Source organism: Trichomonascus vanleenenianus (genome assembly GCF_965637985.1).
Source record: "Trichomonascus vanleenenianus strain CLIB 3782 genome assembly, contig: TRVA0_005S, whole genome shotgun sequence".
In the NCBI taxonomy this organism is placed as follows: Eukaryota; Fungi; Ascomycota; class Dipodascomycetes; order Dipodascales; family Trichomonascaceae; genus Blastobotrys; species Blastobotrys vanleenenianus.
Genome location: NW_027481882.1, coordinates 103738 through 120185, shown reverse-complemented (window position 1 = coordinate 120185; position 16448 = coordinate 103738). Strand labels below are relative to the sequence as shown.

Here is a 16448-nt window from a genome sequence, read left to right as displayed (position 1 = left end):
ACTGAAATCAAAAATGAACGATTGGGTGCTATGCGTGTAACCCATTTCTAGGTGGCAAATGAATGAATAGGAAACAGACGGTAAAATATCCGCTAAGCCAGACCTATAAAGGAGCAGCACTGCTAATTTTACTCAATACCGCTAGTTCAAATAACTTTTACGAGGCGTCACTACACTACCGGTAATTGGAAGTACCACCAATCCATGAACCGTAGTTCGCTTTTCTTTTCGCCCATACTGAAAGTACCGAATTCTACCTCCTAGATACTCAGTTTAGCCTCAGCCACGTGTTAGAAGTTCCTACACTTGTACTGCTATAGCTATATAACAGTTTCATCTTAGAAAGTGTACATTGGATGGCTTTGCAACAGATATCTACGCAACCTTTTAGTCGCAACCTGTTTAAATCCTTAACCAACAGCCTATGTCTATCTTTAAAGATTACAGCTAAATGCCACAGCTGTAGTTTATCACCAGCTTAAAGGACCCTATTCTTGAATATATCAAATGTATCAACGATATCAGCAGTATCAGTAATGTACAGCGGTGGATCCATGCGGTGTCTCGGGGGGTGAAGCACAGGCTGCGCCCAACCACCACCACCGCACTACCATTCGCATTGCAACTCTCGTTCCCCCCCCTTCAAGTATCGACTGGGAGAGCCAGAAATCATGGTCACGTTTGAAAGATCTGTTCAGGCTGCCGTTGCGGCTTCGCTGGCCCAGAAAAAGCCTCTTTTGGTTGTGCTATCCGAAACTGAGGAGCTTCGTAGGTACTGCGCTCTTGTTATAAACGGTACTAATCGAACATGTAGCCCCCGATAGCGTCCTTACTCAGGCCGTCAATGAAGCTGCAGAACTAATAACCGAGCAGGCTGTGTCGCTGAAGGTGCTCAAAGACAGCCCCGATTTTGACTTCTTTAGACAGATATTCCCGGTAGGGAGCATTCCGAGTTTGTACATTATTCGGAGCGGTAAAGTCGTTGCGCTCATTACTGGGGGCGATTCTACGGATCATGTCCTTGATCAGCTTACCACTGCCATTGTAGAGGCCTCGAATGAGGAGGCTACGAATGAGGTGAAAGAGGGATCCACGAATGAGGAGGTCGCGAATGAAGAGGTGAGATCTCCACGAACGACGAATTCTCAGCCAGACGATGCGAGACCAGGAACAAATCAAGCTACACCAAAACCAAGGAGCTCAAGTCAGGACAAGTCAAAACCAGCGGCAAAACCTAGATCCAAGTCTACTGCTCAGGAAGAGTACCAACAACAGCTGAGGCTGCAAAAGAAAGCCCAAGATGACGAAAGAAAGCGCATTTTGGAACTCGTAAGGAAGGACCGTGAGGAGCAGAGAGCGCGGAACGAACAGGACCGCCGTCAAACGGCGACACCAAAGAGTCATCCTAAACCGCATGTTGACCATCACAATGAATGTGCCATATTAATTAGGCTGTTTGACGGGTCACCGCTGAAGAATCGATTCAAGCCGAGTGACACTCTGGAGTCAGTAAGACAGTATGTCGATTCAACAACGAGCATTACCGACCCCTATCACTTTGCACAGACCTATCCAAAAAGAACATTCAGCGTATCAGAGGAACATCAAACGCTACAGGAGCTGGGGCTGGTGCCCAGCGCAACGCTCATTCTGAAGCCGATCAGCCAGTATGTTTCTGCCTATTCGCAGTCGTCCTCTTTTGGGGGGTGGCTCTCTCCCTCTGCATGGTATACGTCTATCTCCAACGGCATATCGCAGTATCTCGCCGCGCCTGAAAACGATGGAAGAAGTTCAGAGAGCAGCCGTAGTAGCAACAGTGACGACGACAGCAGAAGAAGCGATGACAGAGAGAAAAGGAATACCTATAACGGAAACCAGCTTAGTTTAGAAGATAACAACCGTCGCCCGTGATGATGCGGTAGAGATGCACGATGATACAGAATAATAGCATTTAAGCAATATATAATACAGGTCCATGATGGCATTTTTAAAGAGGAATATATACTATAGATTATATTTATCATGCTGGTAGCTTCTGTTTATTGTCTTCTGTGCTCAAATGCGCCATTTGTTCAGACAGGTCCTCATCGGTCTCGGACTCGGCCTGAGGAAGCTCGTGGGTAGGCACAGAGGGCATTCGGCCGAGCTGTTTCTCCTTTTCCTGCTTGAGCATAGCAGCGAGTTCGTCGTCAATCTCATCTGCGTCAATGCCCTCCTCAGACAACTGTGAGATCTCCTTACCGATCTCATCAACCTCCTCAGACTGGTCGCGAATCTTGTCCATAAGATCAGCAACGCGGTCGACACCACCTACAGCCTCGTTGAGATTGCCAATGATGGTGACTCCTGATTTGAGCGCCGCTACAATCTCTAGATGGCTAGTACCAGCGTCAATCTGGCTCATGACATGCTCCAAATTAGATAGCATGTCAAGCGTCTTTGACTGGGTATCCTGGGCGATGTGGCGCGACTGAAGTGCATACCTCGCCAGACGACGGTTGTTATCCACCAATGCATTCTTTGCACGCGATGTGCACTGTCTGATCTGCCCCGACAGAGCGTCCACGCGCCGGGAAACCTGGTCGGCCGTCGAGCGCAGACTTGCCACGGCACGGTCCTGCTCAGTTATAGCCTCCGGACGGGCTCCCATGAGGCTCACCTTGACCACCGTCTTGTCAGCCGCAATGCAGTGCAGCTTGTCTCTACTGAGATAGGTGATAATGCATTCAACGTCGGTTGGCGAGAGTACCACGTCCTTGCTGCCCACTTTGACCGTACCCAGTGCATGTCCAAACATCTCTCTCGAATAGATTGAGTGGGTGTAGGAGGAGAGGTCAAAGGTTTGCTTTTTGAGCTTGTCGAGAGCCGCCATGGCGATTTCGTCGAGCGCCTTGACGACGACATACTTCTCAGGCCGCAGCCTGCCGCTGGCGCCAGATTTCCACGATGTGTCCCACACACCACTGGTCCTCAATGCCCACGACATAGTCGGCCGCAGGCCCCAGTTCCAGGCGAATATGCTGTGGCTCTGGCACCGGAACTGTGAGAGCGGCACCACTGTCTTCTCCGCCACCATTTCGTCGAGCACGACGTCTATGGCCATGGGACGCCCGTTGCCTGGAGTCGACAGGTCATCCAACAGCCCCTCGCCGGACGAGAGGCAAGAGCAGTCGTCAAAGACGGACTTGGAAGCAACTGCAGAGAGCAGGAGGGACTTCCACGCCGCAATGTTGGCCACATAGCCGTCGCGGTTGGCTGTCTTGAGCCTGCGGAAGTCCGAGTACAGCGAAGGGATCCTCCGCTGAGTGAAATGTTGGTTTGAACTGACAAACGCCGCCAAATCACCCATCTTCTGTTTCCCTCCAGTAGAGGTCGGCACTACATTTATGTCAGATCACTTGAATTCTCCGATACCCAAAACACACACACGCCGCAATGCTATGCTATCCAAGGCGGCCCTTCCCGTTTGGCGGTTAACTTTCTGAAACCACTTGGATCTGGAGATATATGATAGGAGTTTGAAGAGTGTGACCTTAGTGGGATTATTAATTCAATTCTGGGACCAGCCCCAGACCCCGTAGCTCTGCTATGAGAGGATTGTGGTAGCCGGATATAGACGAGCTTTATTGGGCAAACTGGCGTTAACCAGATATACAGTAGCTATAGACTACGATTGATGCTCTTTTACTACGGATAGTGGATGGTTGTAGTAGTTGGCTGAACATAAATCGTTAATATTAACTGCCGTAATTTCAAGACGAAAATCTATGCATCAGGTGTAATTAGGAACAGCCGCTTTAAACCTGAATATTGACTAGCCGGATAATTTAGGAAAAGGTTAGAGTGGATAAGGTTTTAAATCATATTCAGCTCCAAACAATTTCAAGCCAGTAGACAGGGATAAATCAGTGGTACCGGTACTTGGTAGTTTAACGAGTTATGCTAGAAAGATTGCTGAATCACATAGTATTCATACTGGAATCCCTTTAAACGAGCTGACAAACGTTAATTCCAATCGCCTACCCCGCTCCAGTCTTCATTAGGCATCTACAACGGTACTAGTGCTTGGCAGATTCCAAATATCCGTATCCCTGCGTTATCACGTCGGTTTGGGACCGACACCCGGGACTGGGGAATATTTTAATCAAACCGATAATCGACGACAGTGAAGGCCGGTATTCATGGACAGGAGAAGCTATAGGCCCAGCAGATCCTACCGATCGCGTTCGCGGTCTCGCGATAGAGCTAGGGCTCGGTCCAGGTCACCCGAGTACCGCAACAGGCCCGTCCGCGACTATAGATCATCTGAACGCAGGAAACCGTCGCCAGAGATTCGCGAGCGGATGAGAGAGCGGCGACAGTCACCTGTGGCCAGTCCGCAGAAGCCAAAGGGCCCAGCCGGCAAATACTCTGACGAGGAAGAGGAGCGTGGGCGCACTCGAGAGAGATCGAGGGAGCCCAACGACCGGCCTAACGAGGAGAACCAGCTGGACGAGAACGAATTGATGATGCAGATGATGGGATTTTCCTCGTTCAATACGACCAAGAACAAGAAAGTGCAGAAGGACATCGGCGGCGTGTCCAAGGTCAAGCCGTCAACCTACAGACAGTACATGAACCGAGAGGGCGGGTTCAACCGTGCGCTATCGCCGCCCCCTTCGGAGAAGAAGCGAGGCCGAAAGTAATAAGCCTTTATTTATTAGTTACCTAGAGCGAGCATTGCATTAATGTGGCTGGTCTACGTTAAAATTGGGTGGTTACTAGTATTTTGTAACATCAAGAGTTGCGACAATTGTTACGAGAAATTTGTTACGGCGTTGCTGTACTTACAGTTTGCAATGAAAACTTGCAACATTGGTGACAGGAAATTGTTACGGTAATTTTGTAACAGGCTTACAGGTGTTGATTGTCTTGGGGAAATTCGTCACATTGTCGCAGAACTTGTAACAGCCTTACCAGTTCGTCACAGTCTGTTACAAAATACTGTACAGTAGCTTGTACCTGTGGTTGCAATACCGTTGATGATCCACAGCAATTTCACTCAATACGCCGATAATCAATTCGTGCGACAGATAATAGAGGGAGTAAAAAGGATAGTAGAGAAAGTACCATGGATAAGAGACAAACAACTACGAATAATAGAGAAAATTCTACGGCTAATAATAGAGAGGATATTACCTAAATGTTACTGATTACGGAGAAGGGTGGTGCTCGTGATGGAAGGGTAAGATGGCTTGTCTCACAGCCGTGTGATGAGGACCACCGTGCTTCACGATCCCCCGACGACACACCAATATTGCCACAGATGGAAGAGGTTAAGACGAACTTGAACGAAACTATCGGTGCCGCCAGCAGGCACCTGGAAGATCTCGTCTTTCAGAACACGTCGCATGTCGATGCTGAGCTGCTGGACAAGGTGGTGGCGATCCTGGAGTCCACCGTCGTGCTTGACAAGCAGCTGATTGTGCCGGCCCTGCTGCCCAAACTGGCCCAGGTCGTCCAGCTGCCATTGGACGACTACACAGCAGTGGTCAAACTGCTCGGAAAGATCCTGGAGAGACTAAAGTTCCAGGAGACGCTTGAGTACGTGAACGTGGACCAATTCGCGGCGGCCCTGGTCGAAGGGTCCAAGGAGATCCAGCTCATGGGGGTGAAGCATATTGAGACGTGCGACCCGCCAGATCTCGTGGCCAACACAATTCTTATCGAGTTGCTGCTGCGGCTAGCTTTGAACGAGAGCGATGGGTTCGACGTAGCCAATGCTTCTATCCACGCCGTGGTCGTGCTGGCCAAGGCCGACCTTGTGCGTAGAAGGCTGTTTACGGACCCATCATGCGTGGGCCAGCTAAAAGAGGTGTTCCACGGAAACAATGGCATTTTGCAGTCGCGGCTGATGGAGATTGTCGCCGAGACGATTCCATTTGACACGGAGACAAACTACATCCCGCTCTACCTGCTCGCCTACCCGCCAGATACCCTTTGCGACATGAGTGACGTCCTGGCAGTGGTGGCCAAAGTTCAGTTCTACTCAAAACTGCTGCCGAGCATTAGTAGTAATGATATCATCGTTGAAGAGCTGCTTCCGCAGTTTGACGCAATTGCCCAGTTGTATGCACGGATGAAGGATGATCCAGAAATCAGAATGTTCCTGGGCAATGATATATTCGAGTTCCTCGGGGCATTGTCCAAGTACAGACCGCAAGCGTTTGCCGCGTTTGATCAAGATATCGGCATTGTAGGCCGTATTGACAACTATTCGGATGACGGTATCGTGTTTTTGTCGCTCCTTGACCCAGGGTACCTGGTGGAAAACCGGCCAGAGATCATCTCTACAATACGAATCAAAGCAAAGACCGTCAGGGCCGTGAGGAAGTTTGTGCTCCACCAAGGCGCTTATTCGTTGTTAAGGTTGGACGCTGACAAAGTACTTGAGCTGCCGCTGCTGGAGATTATGGTCATGATTGGTGCCCTGGCCTCGACAAACTGGGGGAGACACGATCTGCTGACTCAACGACCCAAGCTCATGACGAAGCTGCTGGAAAACGAGGATATCAACGACCTGGATGTACTGGCGTTTAGGAGACAGGCCATTGAGAAGCTGCTCGACCGTCCTCCGGCAGAACTGGGGCCGTGGCTGGGTGGCCTTAAGGAGTTGTACCGAAGAATTATTTATGGCGAGGGATCCAAGACTGCCCCAGGAGTGAGAATCACCGATGAGACTGGCCAATAATTATCTGCCCTTCACTTCTGCTATATTTTGGCGACATGCATTCAATTGTAGCGGAGTGCTAGTAACGTTAATCGTAAATTAATGTCATACATAATGAACTACTTTCAATTGTAGCATGTTGTAGCGTGATGGAGGATTATTTCTTGACGTACAGCCCCCAGAGCTGCTCATGAACGTCCTTGAGGTCATTATAATGCTTGTAAAGTGTGTCGAGGTCGCCCTCCAGCTGCTGTACTTTCGCCTGCAGCCCGCTCTGTGTGTTTTCACCCATAAACTGCCCCGCCTGCGACCGGACGAGCTCAACATTTGCTAGTATGGACTCCGGCGTGCTAATAGCTGTCTCCTCTATGGAGGGTGCCTGGATGCGTACCCACAGATCATGCGCCTTTCTCGCCGAATGGTCGTTGACTCGCTTCAGCACTGGGAACAGATCCTGGTGGGTGTGCGAAGCCAGCTGCTTCTCCTGGTATGTCTGTGGTTTCTGCACTCTAGTCGCCACATGTGAAATAGGCCCGGTGTGCTTCTTCGGTCGCTTGATGACCTGTTTCGATGCCAGCTCCCACACAAACACGTTGCCCTCGGCATCACCCGAGACCAGTAGTGACGCATCGTACGAAAGACTCATGGCCGTCACGGCGCCACTATGTTGGCCGTACAGCGACGACTTCTCGATATCGTCTACGCGCGTAATGATGCGTCGGCCGCCGCCCACCGCCTCGAGAAGGCCCCCAGCCACAAACTCGTAAAGATTGACAACCTGGATGTTACCGTCTATGAGACCAGCGTAGAGCGCTCTCTCTGCCGGGTCGATCTCAATGGTAGAAATCTCATTGGAAACCAGGAAAGTAGTCAGCAGCTGTCCGCTGCGCAGATCGTAGCACCGAATGGCCTGTTCTGAGGTCGCGTACACCCGTGCCTCTTGGACCGTCCCGAAACTAATCCTCAGATCCGAAATAGCATTTGCTGAATCGGTCCACGAGTGAATCGGGCGCACGGACTGCTCTCGCGCCATGGACACAAGCTCCAGCACCGACCATGCCATGACCCGGGCGTCTTGCCCTCCCGTGACCAAAACGCTCTCGTCCTCGGAGAATTGAAGGCATGAGATGCCCTGGTAATGAACATCCTGCTCAAACAGGAGGTTTCCCGACTGCAATTCCCAGATCAGGAGCCTGCCCGACTGGGCGCCCGCAGCCAGATAGGTCTGGTTCGGCGACACCGCCAGGCAGCTCATCTTCTCGGGCAGAATGATCTTCTGGGTCGAGGCCTCCTTGCTGAGCTGGAATATCAGCAGCTGGGCCTGTTCATTCTGTAATGCAAATATGTGCGACGACGTGATCTGGATGCCACTCTTAGGCGACGTCGTCCGCTTGTACTGGGCCACGGGGGTGCTCGAAAACAGGTCCACCGCGGTGATGATCTGCTCCGTAGTCCCGCGCTGGTCGTTCACAGGCTTGCCCGTGTTCGATCCGTAGTATAGCACCTCCTGGAGCATTGTCTAATTGATGCGATAACGAAGTGAAATTTTCAACGGCGAAATAATTTTTCCGCCTGCACAGCCGTGCGGCTGTCCGATTAACACACATTACATCTCTGCCAGCTGGCGAAGTCGAACGACGACACAGTGGTCAAGTAGACGCGAAATGCCAGTGGAATTCCTGAGGAGTGTAATGCAAGATGGCACAGCGGCCATCCCGCAGTGGGAAAAGATCAAGACGTATGGGCCCTCCCTGGCCGCGCTGGGCTTGATCAAGTACTATTTCACAGGCACGACCAACACGTGGGAGCGACAGCTCCATGGAAGAGTAGTCATGGTGACGGGCGGCACCTCGGGATTGGGTGCCGCTGTGGCCAAAGAGCTGGCTTTCCGGGGCGCCCAGGTCATCCTACTGGTGCGCAGTACCGAAGATGGCTGGCTCCAGACTTACATAGAGGACCTACGGGAGTTGACCGGCAACATAATGGTCTATGCCGAAGAATGCGACCTTGGCAGCCTGTACTCGGTGAGGAAGTTTGCCACGCGTTGGCTGGATAATTCGCCTCCGCGGAGGCTGGACATGGTCGTGTGCTGTGCCGGGACGGCCATACCGCCGTCGGTACCGCGTAGGGCGACCCAGGATGGCGTAGAAGAGCATCTCCAGATCAACTACTTGGGGCACTACCACCTGTTGACGCTGCTGCTGCCGTCCTTCCGGTCTCAGCCCCCTGATCGTGACGTGCGTATCGTTCTAACGAACTGTGTAGCATCGGTTATGGCTGATTTTGATATCAACGACCTCGAGTTTACGAACAGAGGGTACCCACAGTACCGATCGTGGCGGGTACTCGGCGCGTCAAAGCTGGCTCTGACCATGTTTGCGTGCGAATTCCAGAGGAGGCTCAATTCGTACGAACGCAAGGACAAGCTGCCCGTAAACACGCTGGTGAGGGTCGTCGACCCGGGCATGATGCGCTCTCCGAGTTTCAAGCGGTTCGTTTCGTTTGGCTCTGTTTTCGGACTGGTGGTGTATCTGCTGTTGTGGCCAATATGGTGGCTGTTTTTGATGACCTCGATGGATGGCGCCCAGTCGGTTCTCTACGCGTGTATGTCTCCGCTTGAGAAGCCGAATCTTCACGACACGGAGTATGTCTCCAATTGCAGGGTTCGCGACCGCCCGCCGCGGAAGGAACTGTCAGATGAGGCGCTCCAGAAGGAGCTGTATGATTATACGGAGAAGTTTGTGCTGGACGTGGAGAAGAAGGCAGTTTTAGCCCGAATGCGCAAGGAGAATGCCTCTGAATCTACTGCATCTGCCAATTCTTCGGCTGCAAGTGCCAAGCCAAGTACGGCTAATGGCTCATCTCGCAAGCGGAAAACGAAGAACCAGAATTAAATATCCTTACAGTTGTATATATATCTGATCTTGTAATACGCCACACGGTGTGCACATCAGTTCCCCAACACCATCCTTGAATTGGGCTGCTACGCCAATACTGAGTAACATGGATTGGACTACTACGACAATATTGAATAACGTGGAAGGGACTGCATTGCCAATACTAAGTAGCGTAGAATGGACGCCTTGCTGCTGAGAAGAGCGGATGCGAAATATTAATAGTTCTCTATAAATACAAGCTTGCGGCGGAAACCAAATCTCTCTTGATGAGCTCCATCGCCTTTTCCATCTTGGTCTCGAGCTCTTCGTTGCCAATGGTCTTGGCGGCCTGGGCCATCTGTCTGAGCAGCTCCTCAAGTCGCCTGAACATTCGAATTAAACTGCCCTCGTAGACATCGGTCATCTTACAGATCTGCGCAAAAGTGGCGCCTTTGGCCCACTCGAATACAACCTCCATCAGCTCGCTTCGGAAGGACTGCACATATTCGTCCTCGGTGATCTCGAGCTTGCACTCCTTGGATACCTTGGCAATGTTCTTGGCCATGACCTGGAGCGCCTGCAGCGGCTGCTTCAGCTCGGCTCTCAGTGCAGGGGCCTCCTTTGTCTTCTCGTCAAACACGAAGCAGCTGAGAAGAGCAGCACACTGTTCTGGAGTGAGCTCAGTGAATGTACCATTGAAAATGAGCTCAGTGAGCAGCAGCTCATCACCACTGCTAATCTCGCACGCGACACGCCCCTTGATGTCAACAATATCGCTCTCGGTGGTGAAATGCAGTCGTCGCAGCACTCGCTTTCGATACTTGAGTTCATCCAGCTGCAAGATGGCTCGTGCTTCTTGAATCTTGTTCTTCACCGCCTTGATGTTGTTCTGCAGACTCACCTTGTTAGAGTACGCGGTGTACAACTCTGGCAACCGCGACGAAGACTTTAGAGGGTTAGTAGCCAGCTTCGATTCCAGGACTTCGACCTTGCGAACGAGCTTCATAAACGAATCGTCCTGGATCTTCATGTTCTCTATCGGATCTAGGAGAGGGACGCCGTCTGGATATCGCTCCTTAACCTGTGAAATAGCCCGGAACGTCGACTTACGCGTATTAGCGGAGCCCATGTCCTTCGGAACCTTTATTCTAATCGAGCTCATCTCAACGACTGAGTCGAGGGTGATTGGGAGCACTTCATACTTGCCCGTATCTCCCTCCTCTGGTGCTTTGACGCCAGCGACCAGCTTGGGGTCTGTCTTTCTCAGGAGATGGACCGGCGAGGTTGACGCAACGTGCAGCAACACATCAACGATGTACGACTCGTGGTCGGTGAAGGTTACGTTAGCGTTCCGCTGTGGCTTCTTTCGCTTGTTGAACCCAAGCACGATACCCCATCCAAACTCTATGCTTGGTCGATCCTTGGCTATCTTGTCATCAACCGTCACCTTAACAAGACGCCCTGGCTGCAGGTAGTTGATCGAGTGCGACGGATGGGTAATGACGTGTCTTATATCGTTTTCGTACGAGCTCAGCTGCTGTCGGATATCGTAGTATTCTTTAATGGTAGTCTCGTCGGCAATCTGGACCTCATCCAGCTGCGACTCCAAAAGAGCTTGCTCCTTCTCCAGAGCCGGTACTTTGGCACCGTTTTGGAACTGGAAGAAACATTTTTCCAGCATAAACTCGGGCGAGACGTTTTCGACTCGCAAAAGATTAAGAATCATGTTGTACGAGAGATGGAACGCCGAATCTAGTCGGTCAGCTTCGCCCTTGACCATACCTTTAGCGACAGCCGGCTCCATCTGTTCATCAATCATAAGAATGACAATACCTCGGTCATCCAAACCTCGTCGACCGGCACGACCACTCATCTGAATGTATTCACCGCCGGAAACCCATCTAAACTCCTTACCGTCCCACTTTCGCACGTTGGTGAACACGACCGTCTTGGCCGGCATATTCAGACCAATGGAGAAGGTCTCTGTCGCAAAAAGAACCTTAATGAGGCCTTCCTGGAAGAGCAGCTCAATGACTTCCTTGAGAATAGGTAGCAAACCGGAGTGATGGATGCCGATACCCCGTCGCAACAGTGGCAAGAGATTCTTGATCTGAGGCAGGTCCTGGTCGGCCGGGGCAAGCTGGCCCACGGCGTTCTTGAAGACCTTATTGATCATGTCGTGCTCATCCTCGTTGTTGAAATCGAGCTTGCTCATTTGCAGCGCCAGCGCCTCGCACTCACGCTTGCTGAAGCTGAACACAATTACGGGGTTGTAATTCCTCACCATAATCATCTTGATGATTTTGTAGATGTCAGGCACGTCTTTCTTACCGCCCTTGTGGGTCTCGCCCTTCTTCTTGCCACGGGAGTTGATCGATGCCGGGTCATCGCCCATCTTGGAGCCCAGAGAGCCCATAGCCCGCTGGAAGTTCTCCTCGCGGAACACGCCCTTTTCGTCGACGACCATGTTGATACCGTCGCCACCGGCGGGGAACAAGTAGTGCTGAAGCGGAGTAGGTCTGAAGTTCGTGTACACAACGTGGCAGGGCTGGCTGTGGATCTTGCAAATCCATTCGGCAAACTGCATAGCATTGGGGATGGTAGCAGACAGGAAGACGTACCGCACCTTATCAGGTAGCAAGATGATCGTCTCCTCCCATACCACACCACGCTCCTTGTCTCTCATGTAATGGATCTCGTCGAAAATTACCCAGGCCACTTCACGCATGATCTCCGAGCCCCGGTAAAGCATGGATCGCAGAATTTCCGTGGTCATGACAAGACAACTGGCGTCTGGGTTGATGGTGACATCACCGGTCATCAATCCCACGTCCTGGAACTCAGCCAGCAGCTCTCGATACTTCTGGTTACTCAGGGCCTTGATTGGCGAGGTGTAAATGACCCGCTGTTTAGCCCGCAGACTCTGAGCAATGGCGTACTCTGCCACCACGGTCTTACCGGCAGAGGTGTGCGCAGACACAAGCACCGACTCGTTCCGCTCAATCGACGCAATGGCAGTGGATTGGAACGGATCAAGGGTAAAGGGGTACACCCGCGCCGGGTTAGTCGACTTGTGCTCGGCAATTGGCACATAGTCATAGTTTGGCGGAAGGGCGACCTGGTGGCGCAGCTGGTGCCTCAGGACTACCTGTTCCTCTTCAGCCTTCTGCTGCAGTCCAGCGGCACCCGACACCTTACGCTGGGCCTCCTCTTCAAACGAGTCAGTCACCACAGGCTTGGGCTCCTCATCCGTTTTGTTCTTCTTGGAAGACCTACTCTTGGCTTCCAATTTGCCATTAGGCTTGTTATTTGACTTCGTTTTGGCGATATCGTTGCTCTTATCGTTGGAAGACTGGGAGGACTGGCTGTCTGGCGAGTGCTGTCGTTTCTTCTTCTCTGCCTGGGGCTTCTTCTTATCGCCACCGGCAGGCGCCGTCTCCGGTGCCTTGGCAGGCTCCTCGGTGAAGACACTAAACAAGTCGTCTTCTTCCATGATATTCAATAAATCAAATCACAGATTTCAAAGATTGAATCACAATCACTGACCTTCTAACGACTGAAAAGGCCAATTTTTCATTCGCCATAGTGCGCGCGCAGGCATAGAAATTTTTAAAATAATTTTTATCAGGGTTAGGTTTTACAACTCAACTAGCTGATAAACCGGTGAAATATTTCACTTTTCTAACCAGATTTCCCTGAATTTGCATTTAAAAGATAGAGCGGAAGCATGGGTAAGGCTCAGAAGAAGTTTGGTAAAGGTCGATTAGACCACTACTACCGGCTGGCCAAGGAGAAGGTACGTATTATGCTGGCTGTAGTGAAAAGAGAAGCTAACCGCAGGGGATATAGGGCTACCGAGCGAGATCTTCGTTCAAAATCATCCAGATCAACCAGAAGTTTGGCCACTTTCTGGAGAACTCCAAGTGTGTTATTGATTTGTGTGCTGCTCCAGGCTCGTGGTGTCAGGTTGCGTCGAATCTGTGTGCCGTCAACTCGCTGATTATTGGCGTTGATTTGGCCCCGATCAAGCCTCTGCCCAATGTCATTACCTTCCAGTCTGATATTACCACAGATCACTGCCGGCAGCAGTTGCGAGGGTACATGAAGACGTGGAAGGCCGACACTGTCATGCACGATGGTGCCCCGAACGTGGGTATGGCGTGGACGCAGGATGCCTTCACGCAGTCCGAGCTGACGCTGCAGTCGCTCAAGCTGGCTGTCGAGTTCCTGATCAAGGGCGGCGTGTTTGTTACCAAGGTTTTCAGATCCAAGGACTACAATAGTCTTCTGTGGGTGTTCCAGCAGTTTTTCGAGCGAGTCGAGGCGACCAAGCCGCCGTCCTCACGAAATGTATCTGCTGAGATCTTTGTCGTGTGTCGCGGGTTCAAGGCACCAAAGAAGATCGATCCGCGGCTGCTCGACCCCAAGTACGTGTTTGAGGAGCTGCAGGACCCGAATCCCAACTACAATGCCAAGATCTTCAACCCGGAGAAAAAGATCCGAAAACGAGACGGTTACGAGGAGAACGACTACACTCAGTTCCACACCATGAGCGCGCTGGAGTTCATCAAGCATCTAGACCCCATTCAGTGCCTCGGTTCCATGAACGAGCTGACCTTTGATGTGACCAAGGAGCCGGAGCTGAAACCCATCAAGAAGCTCAAGGAGACCACCGACGAGCTCTTGGAGTGCTTTAAGGACCTCAAGGTCCTTGGTAAGAAGGAGTTCAGAAACATTCTCAAGTGGCGAAAGCGAATGCGAGAGTATCTCGAGCTCGACGACAAGGAGGAGGACGAGGAAAAAACAGTAGAGGTGGAGGAGCTTGACGAGGAGGAGAAGATCAACCGCGAGCTGCAGGAGCTGCAGGAGAAGGAGATTGCCAAGAAGAAGCGAGAGCAGCGTAAGTCGCACGAGCAGAAGCAGAAGGAGATGCGGCGAATGCAGATGGGTTTCATGCGGTCGATGGACATTGGCATTGAGGCCGGCCAGCAAGGTGGAGAGTCTCTCTTCAACCTTAAGCATGCGGAGCGTACTGGCAAGCTCAACGCCCTGGCCAAGGGTAAGAAGAGCATGGTCTTCTCTAAGGAGGACGTTGAACGAGAAGGAGACTGGGACTTTGGCGGTGACGACGAGAATGCGGGAGAGCAGAGTGACGACTACGTCGAAAACCTTGACGAGCAGCTTGACTCAATGTATCAGAGCTATAAAGAGCGACAGGCCGAGCGAGATTCCAAGTACGAGGCTAAGCTGGCGCGACAGAAGGACGGCGACGATGAGTTTACGGGATTCTCTGACCGCGAGGAAAGCGATGACGACAGCGCCGTTGAGCTCGATAGTGACAGCGAGTTTAGTGACGACGAAGAAGAGGAGCAGCTCGACAAGTTGATTACGAGTTTGCGAGAGAGCAGCGAGCCTGGCCTGTCGCGAAAGGCTGCCATGTTCTTTGATGATGATCTGTTTGATGACGTTGATGAGGCTCCTTCTGACGGAAACAGTAATACCCAGACTAGCGGTACTGTTGCCAATGGCAATGCCAAGGCTAATAGCGCTACGGTAAATGGCAAGGCTAATGGCACAACGGCCAATGGCAACGGCAATGACAAGATGGATGTCGACGAGGAGTCTTCAGATGAGGACACCGGGTTCGAGGTTGTGGCGAACGAGGACAATGACTCCGACTGGGACTCTGATAACGACGGCAAGAATCCAAGCGTGGATATTGTCACTGCTGAGGCGATGACTCTTGCGCACCAGCTGGCGCTGGGCCAGACCAACAAGCACAAGCTCATTGACGAGAGCTACAACAAGTACTCCTTCCGCGACCAGGTGGGCCTGCCGGAGTGGTTTGTCGACGACGAGCGTAAACACTCCAAGATTTCGAAGCCGATCACCAAGGAAGCTGCCGAGGCCATTCGCGAGAAGCTCAAGGCGCTCAATGCCCGGCCTATCAAGAAGGTGCAGGAGGCCCAGGCGCGAAAGAAGTACAAGATGCAGAAGAAGCTCGAGAAGATTCGCAAGAAGAGCGAGCTGCTGCTGGGTGACACTGACAAATCTGAGCGAGAGAAGGCCGAGGACATTGCCAAGCTTATGAAGAAGGCCGGCACCAAGAAGGTCAAGCCCAAGGTTAAGCTGATTGCCGCCAAGGGCTTCAACAAGGGTCTCCAGGGCCGGCCAAAGGGCGTCAAGGGCCGTTACAAGATGGTCGACGGTACGATGAAGAAGGAGCAGCGCTCGCTGCGCCGAATCGAAAAGAAGAAGACCAAGGGCAGGCGATAAGCGTACGCCCTGCGTCAAAATGAATTAACTGTTATATATATTTTAATCTACTCTTTCGGAGCTCTCAAGCCATTCTCTGCAGTACGGCTGCGCCCATATACAAGCCCCTCAATTGACATGGCAAACCCCCGTAGCTCCGCTTCGCGGAGGTCAATTGACTTGCTGCTAACTCTTCGCAAAACGGACTATAGGAGGATTTGGGCAGATTTAGCGTCCCAAGTTGCGTGGGGAGGGGAAGAGCATGCATACTTGGGGCTCAGCGTAACTACCGCAAGCTTGGCCGTAGCAACTGAATTAGTTTTGCTTGGTTAACACTCATATCAAAGGTTAGTCACAATAATAACGCTATGAGGCTACGCGTAGGTTTACAAATCAAAGATTACTACTAATAATATCCTCTGAGGCTGTGCATAGTTTATCGTAGCTTGGCCATAGCAATTGAATATATTGAGAATAACGAAAGCTCGAGGCACGCAACAGCACAATTAAAGTTCAACTGCTACTCTCGAGACCCCACTGGAAACTAAATACGAGTAGTAAAGACTGCTACCAAGGTTGTGAATCTTCTAGAACGTGCAGCCCAGACT

At 51.6% G+C, this 16448-nt stretch overlaps 8 protein-coding genes across 8 annotated transcripts; 5 read left to right on the top strand and 3 right to left on the bottom strand.

The window, feature by feature from the left end:
* Positions 1-671: 671 nt before the first annotated feature.
* UBX6 (Ubx6p) lies at positions 672-1911 on the top strand (the record flags this gene model as incomplete). Its single annotated transcript, XM_076682855.1, has 2 exons — positions 672-768; positions 815-1911. The coding sequence occupies 2 exons, from the start codon at positions 672-674 to the stop codon at positions 1909-1911; spliced, it is 1194 nt and encodes a 397-aa protein (XP_076542830.1).
* A 109-nt stretch (positions 1912-2020) lies between these two features.
* CHM7 (phosphatidic acid-binding protein CHM7) lies at positions 2021-3349 on the bottom strand (the record flags this gene model as incomplete). Its single annotated transcript, XM_076682854.1, has 1 exon — positions 2021-3349. The coding sequence occupies one exon, from the start codon at positions 3347-3349 to the stop codon at positions 2021-2023; it is 1329 nt and encodes a 442-aa protein (XP_076542829.1).
* A 994-nt stretch (positions 3350-4343) lies between these two features.
* Positions 4344-4685, top strand: TRVA0_005S01200 (SNUT3/LISCH7 family protein; the record flags this gene model as incomplete). Its single annotated transcript, XM_076682853.1, has 1 exon — positions 4344-4685. One exon carries the CDS (start codon positions 4344-4346, stop codon positions 4683-4685), a length of 342 nt encoding a protein of 113 aa, XP_076542828.1.
* Positions 4686-5305: 620 nt separating this feature from the next.
* HSM3 (Hsm3p) lies at positions 5306-6730 on the top strand (the record flags this gene model as incomplete). Its single annotated transcript, XM_076682852.1, has 1 exon — positions 5306-6730. The coding sequence occupies one exon, from the start codon at positions 5306-5308 to the stop codon at positions 6728-6730; it is 1425 nt and encodes a 474-aa protein (XP_076542827.1).
* A 136-nt stretch (positions 6731-6866) lies between these two features.
* On the bottom strand, positions 6867-8225 carry IPI3 (chromatin-binding/pre-rRNA-processing protein IPI3; the record flags this gene model as incomplete). Its single annotated transcript, XM_076682851.1, has 1 exon — positions 6867-8225. The coding sequence occupies one exon, from the start codon at positions 8223-8225 to the stop codon at positions 6867-6869; it is 1359 nt and encodes a 452-aa protein (XP_076542826.1).
* Positions 8226-8400: 175 nt separating this feature from the next.
* Positions 8401-9603, top strand: PBR1 (putative oxidoreductase; the record flags this gene model as incomplete). Its single annotated transcript, XM_076682850.1, has 1 exon — positions 8401-9603. One exon carries the CDS (start codon positions 8401-8403, stop codon positions 9601-9603), a length of 1203 nt encoding a protein of 400 aa, XP_076542825.1.
* A 229-nt stretch (positions 9604-9832) lies between these two features.
* On the bottom strand, positions 9833-13078 carry MTR4 (ATP-dependent RNA helicase MTR4; the record flags this gene model as incomplete). Its single annotated transcript, XM_076682849.1, has 1 exon — positions 9833-13078. The coding sequence occupies one exon, from the start codon at positions 13076-13078 to the stop codon at positions 9833-9835; it is 3246 nt and encodes a 1081-aa protein (XP_076542824.1).
* A 234-nt stretch (positions 13079-13312) lies between these two features.
* On the top strand, positions 13313-15861 carry SPB1 (27S pre-rRNA (guanosine2922-2'-O)-methyltransferase; the record flags this gene model as incomplete). Its single annotated transcript, XM_076682848.1, has 2 exons — positions 13313-13381; positions 13435-15861. 2 exons carry the CDS (start codon positions 13313-13315, stop codon positions 15859-15861), a joined length of 2496 nt encoding a protein of 831 aa, XP_076542823.1.
* Positions 15862-16448: the final 587 nt, after the last annotated feature.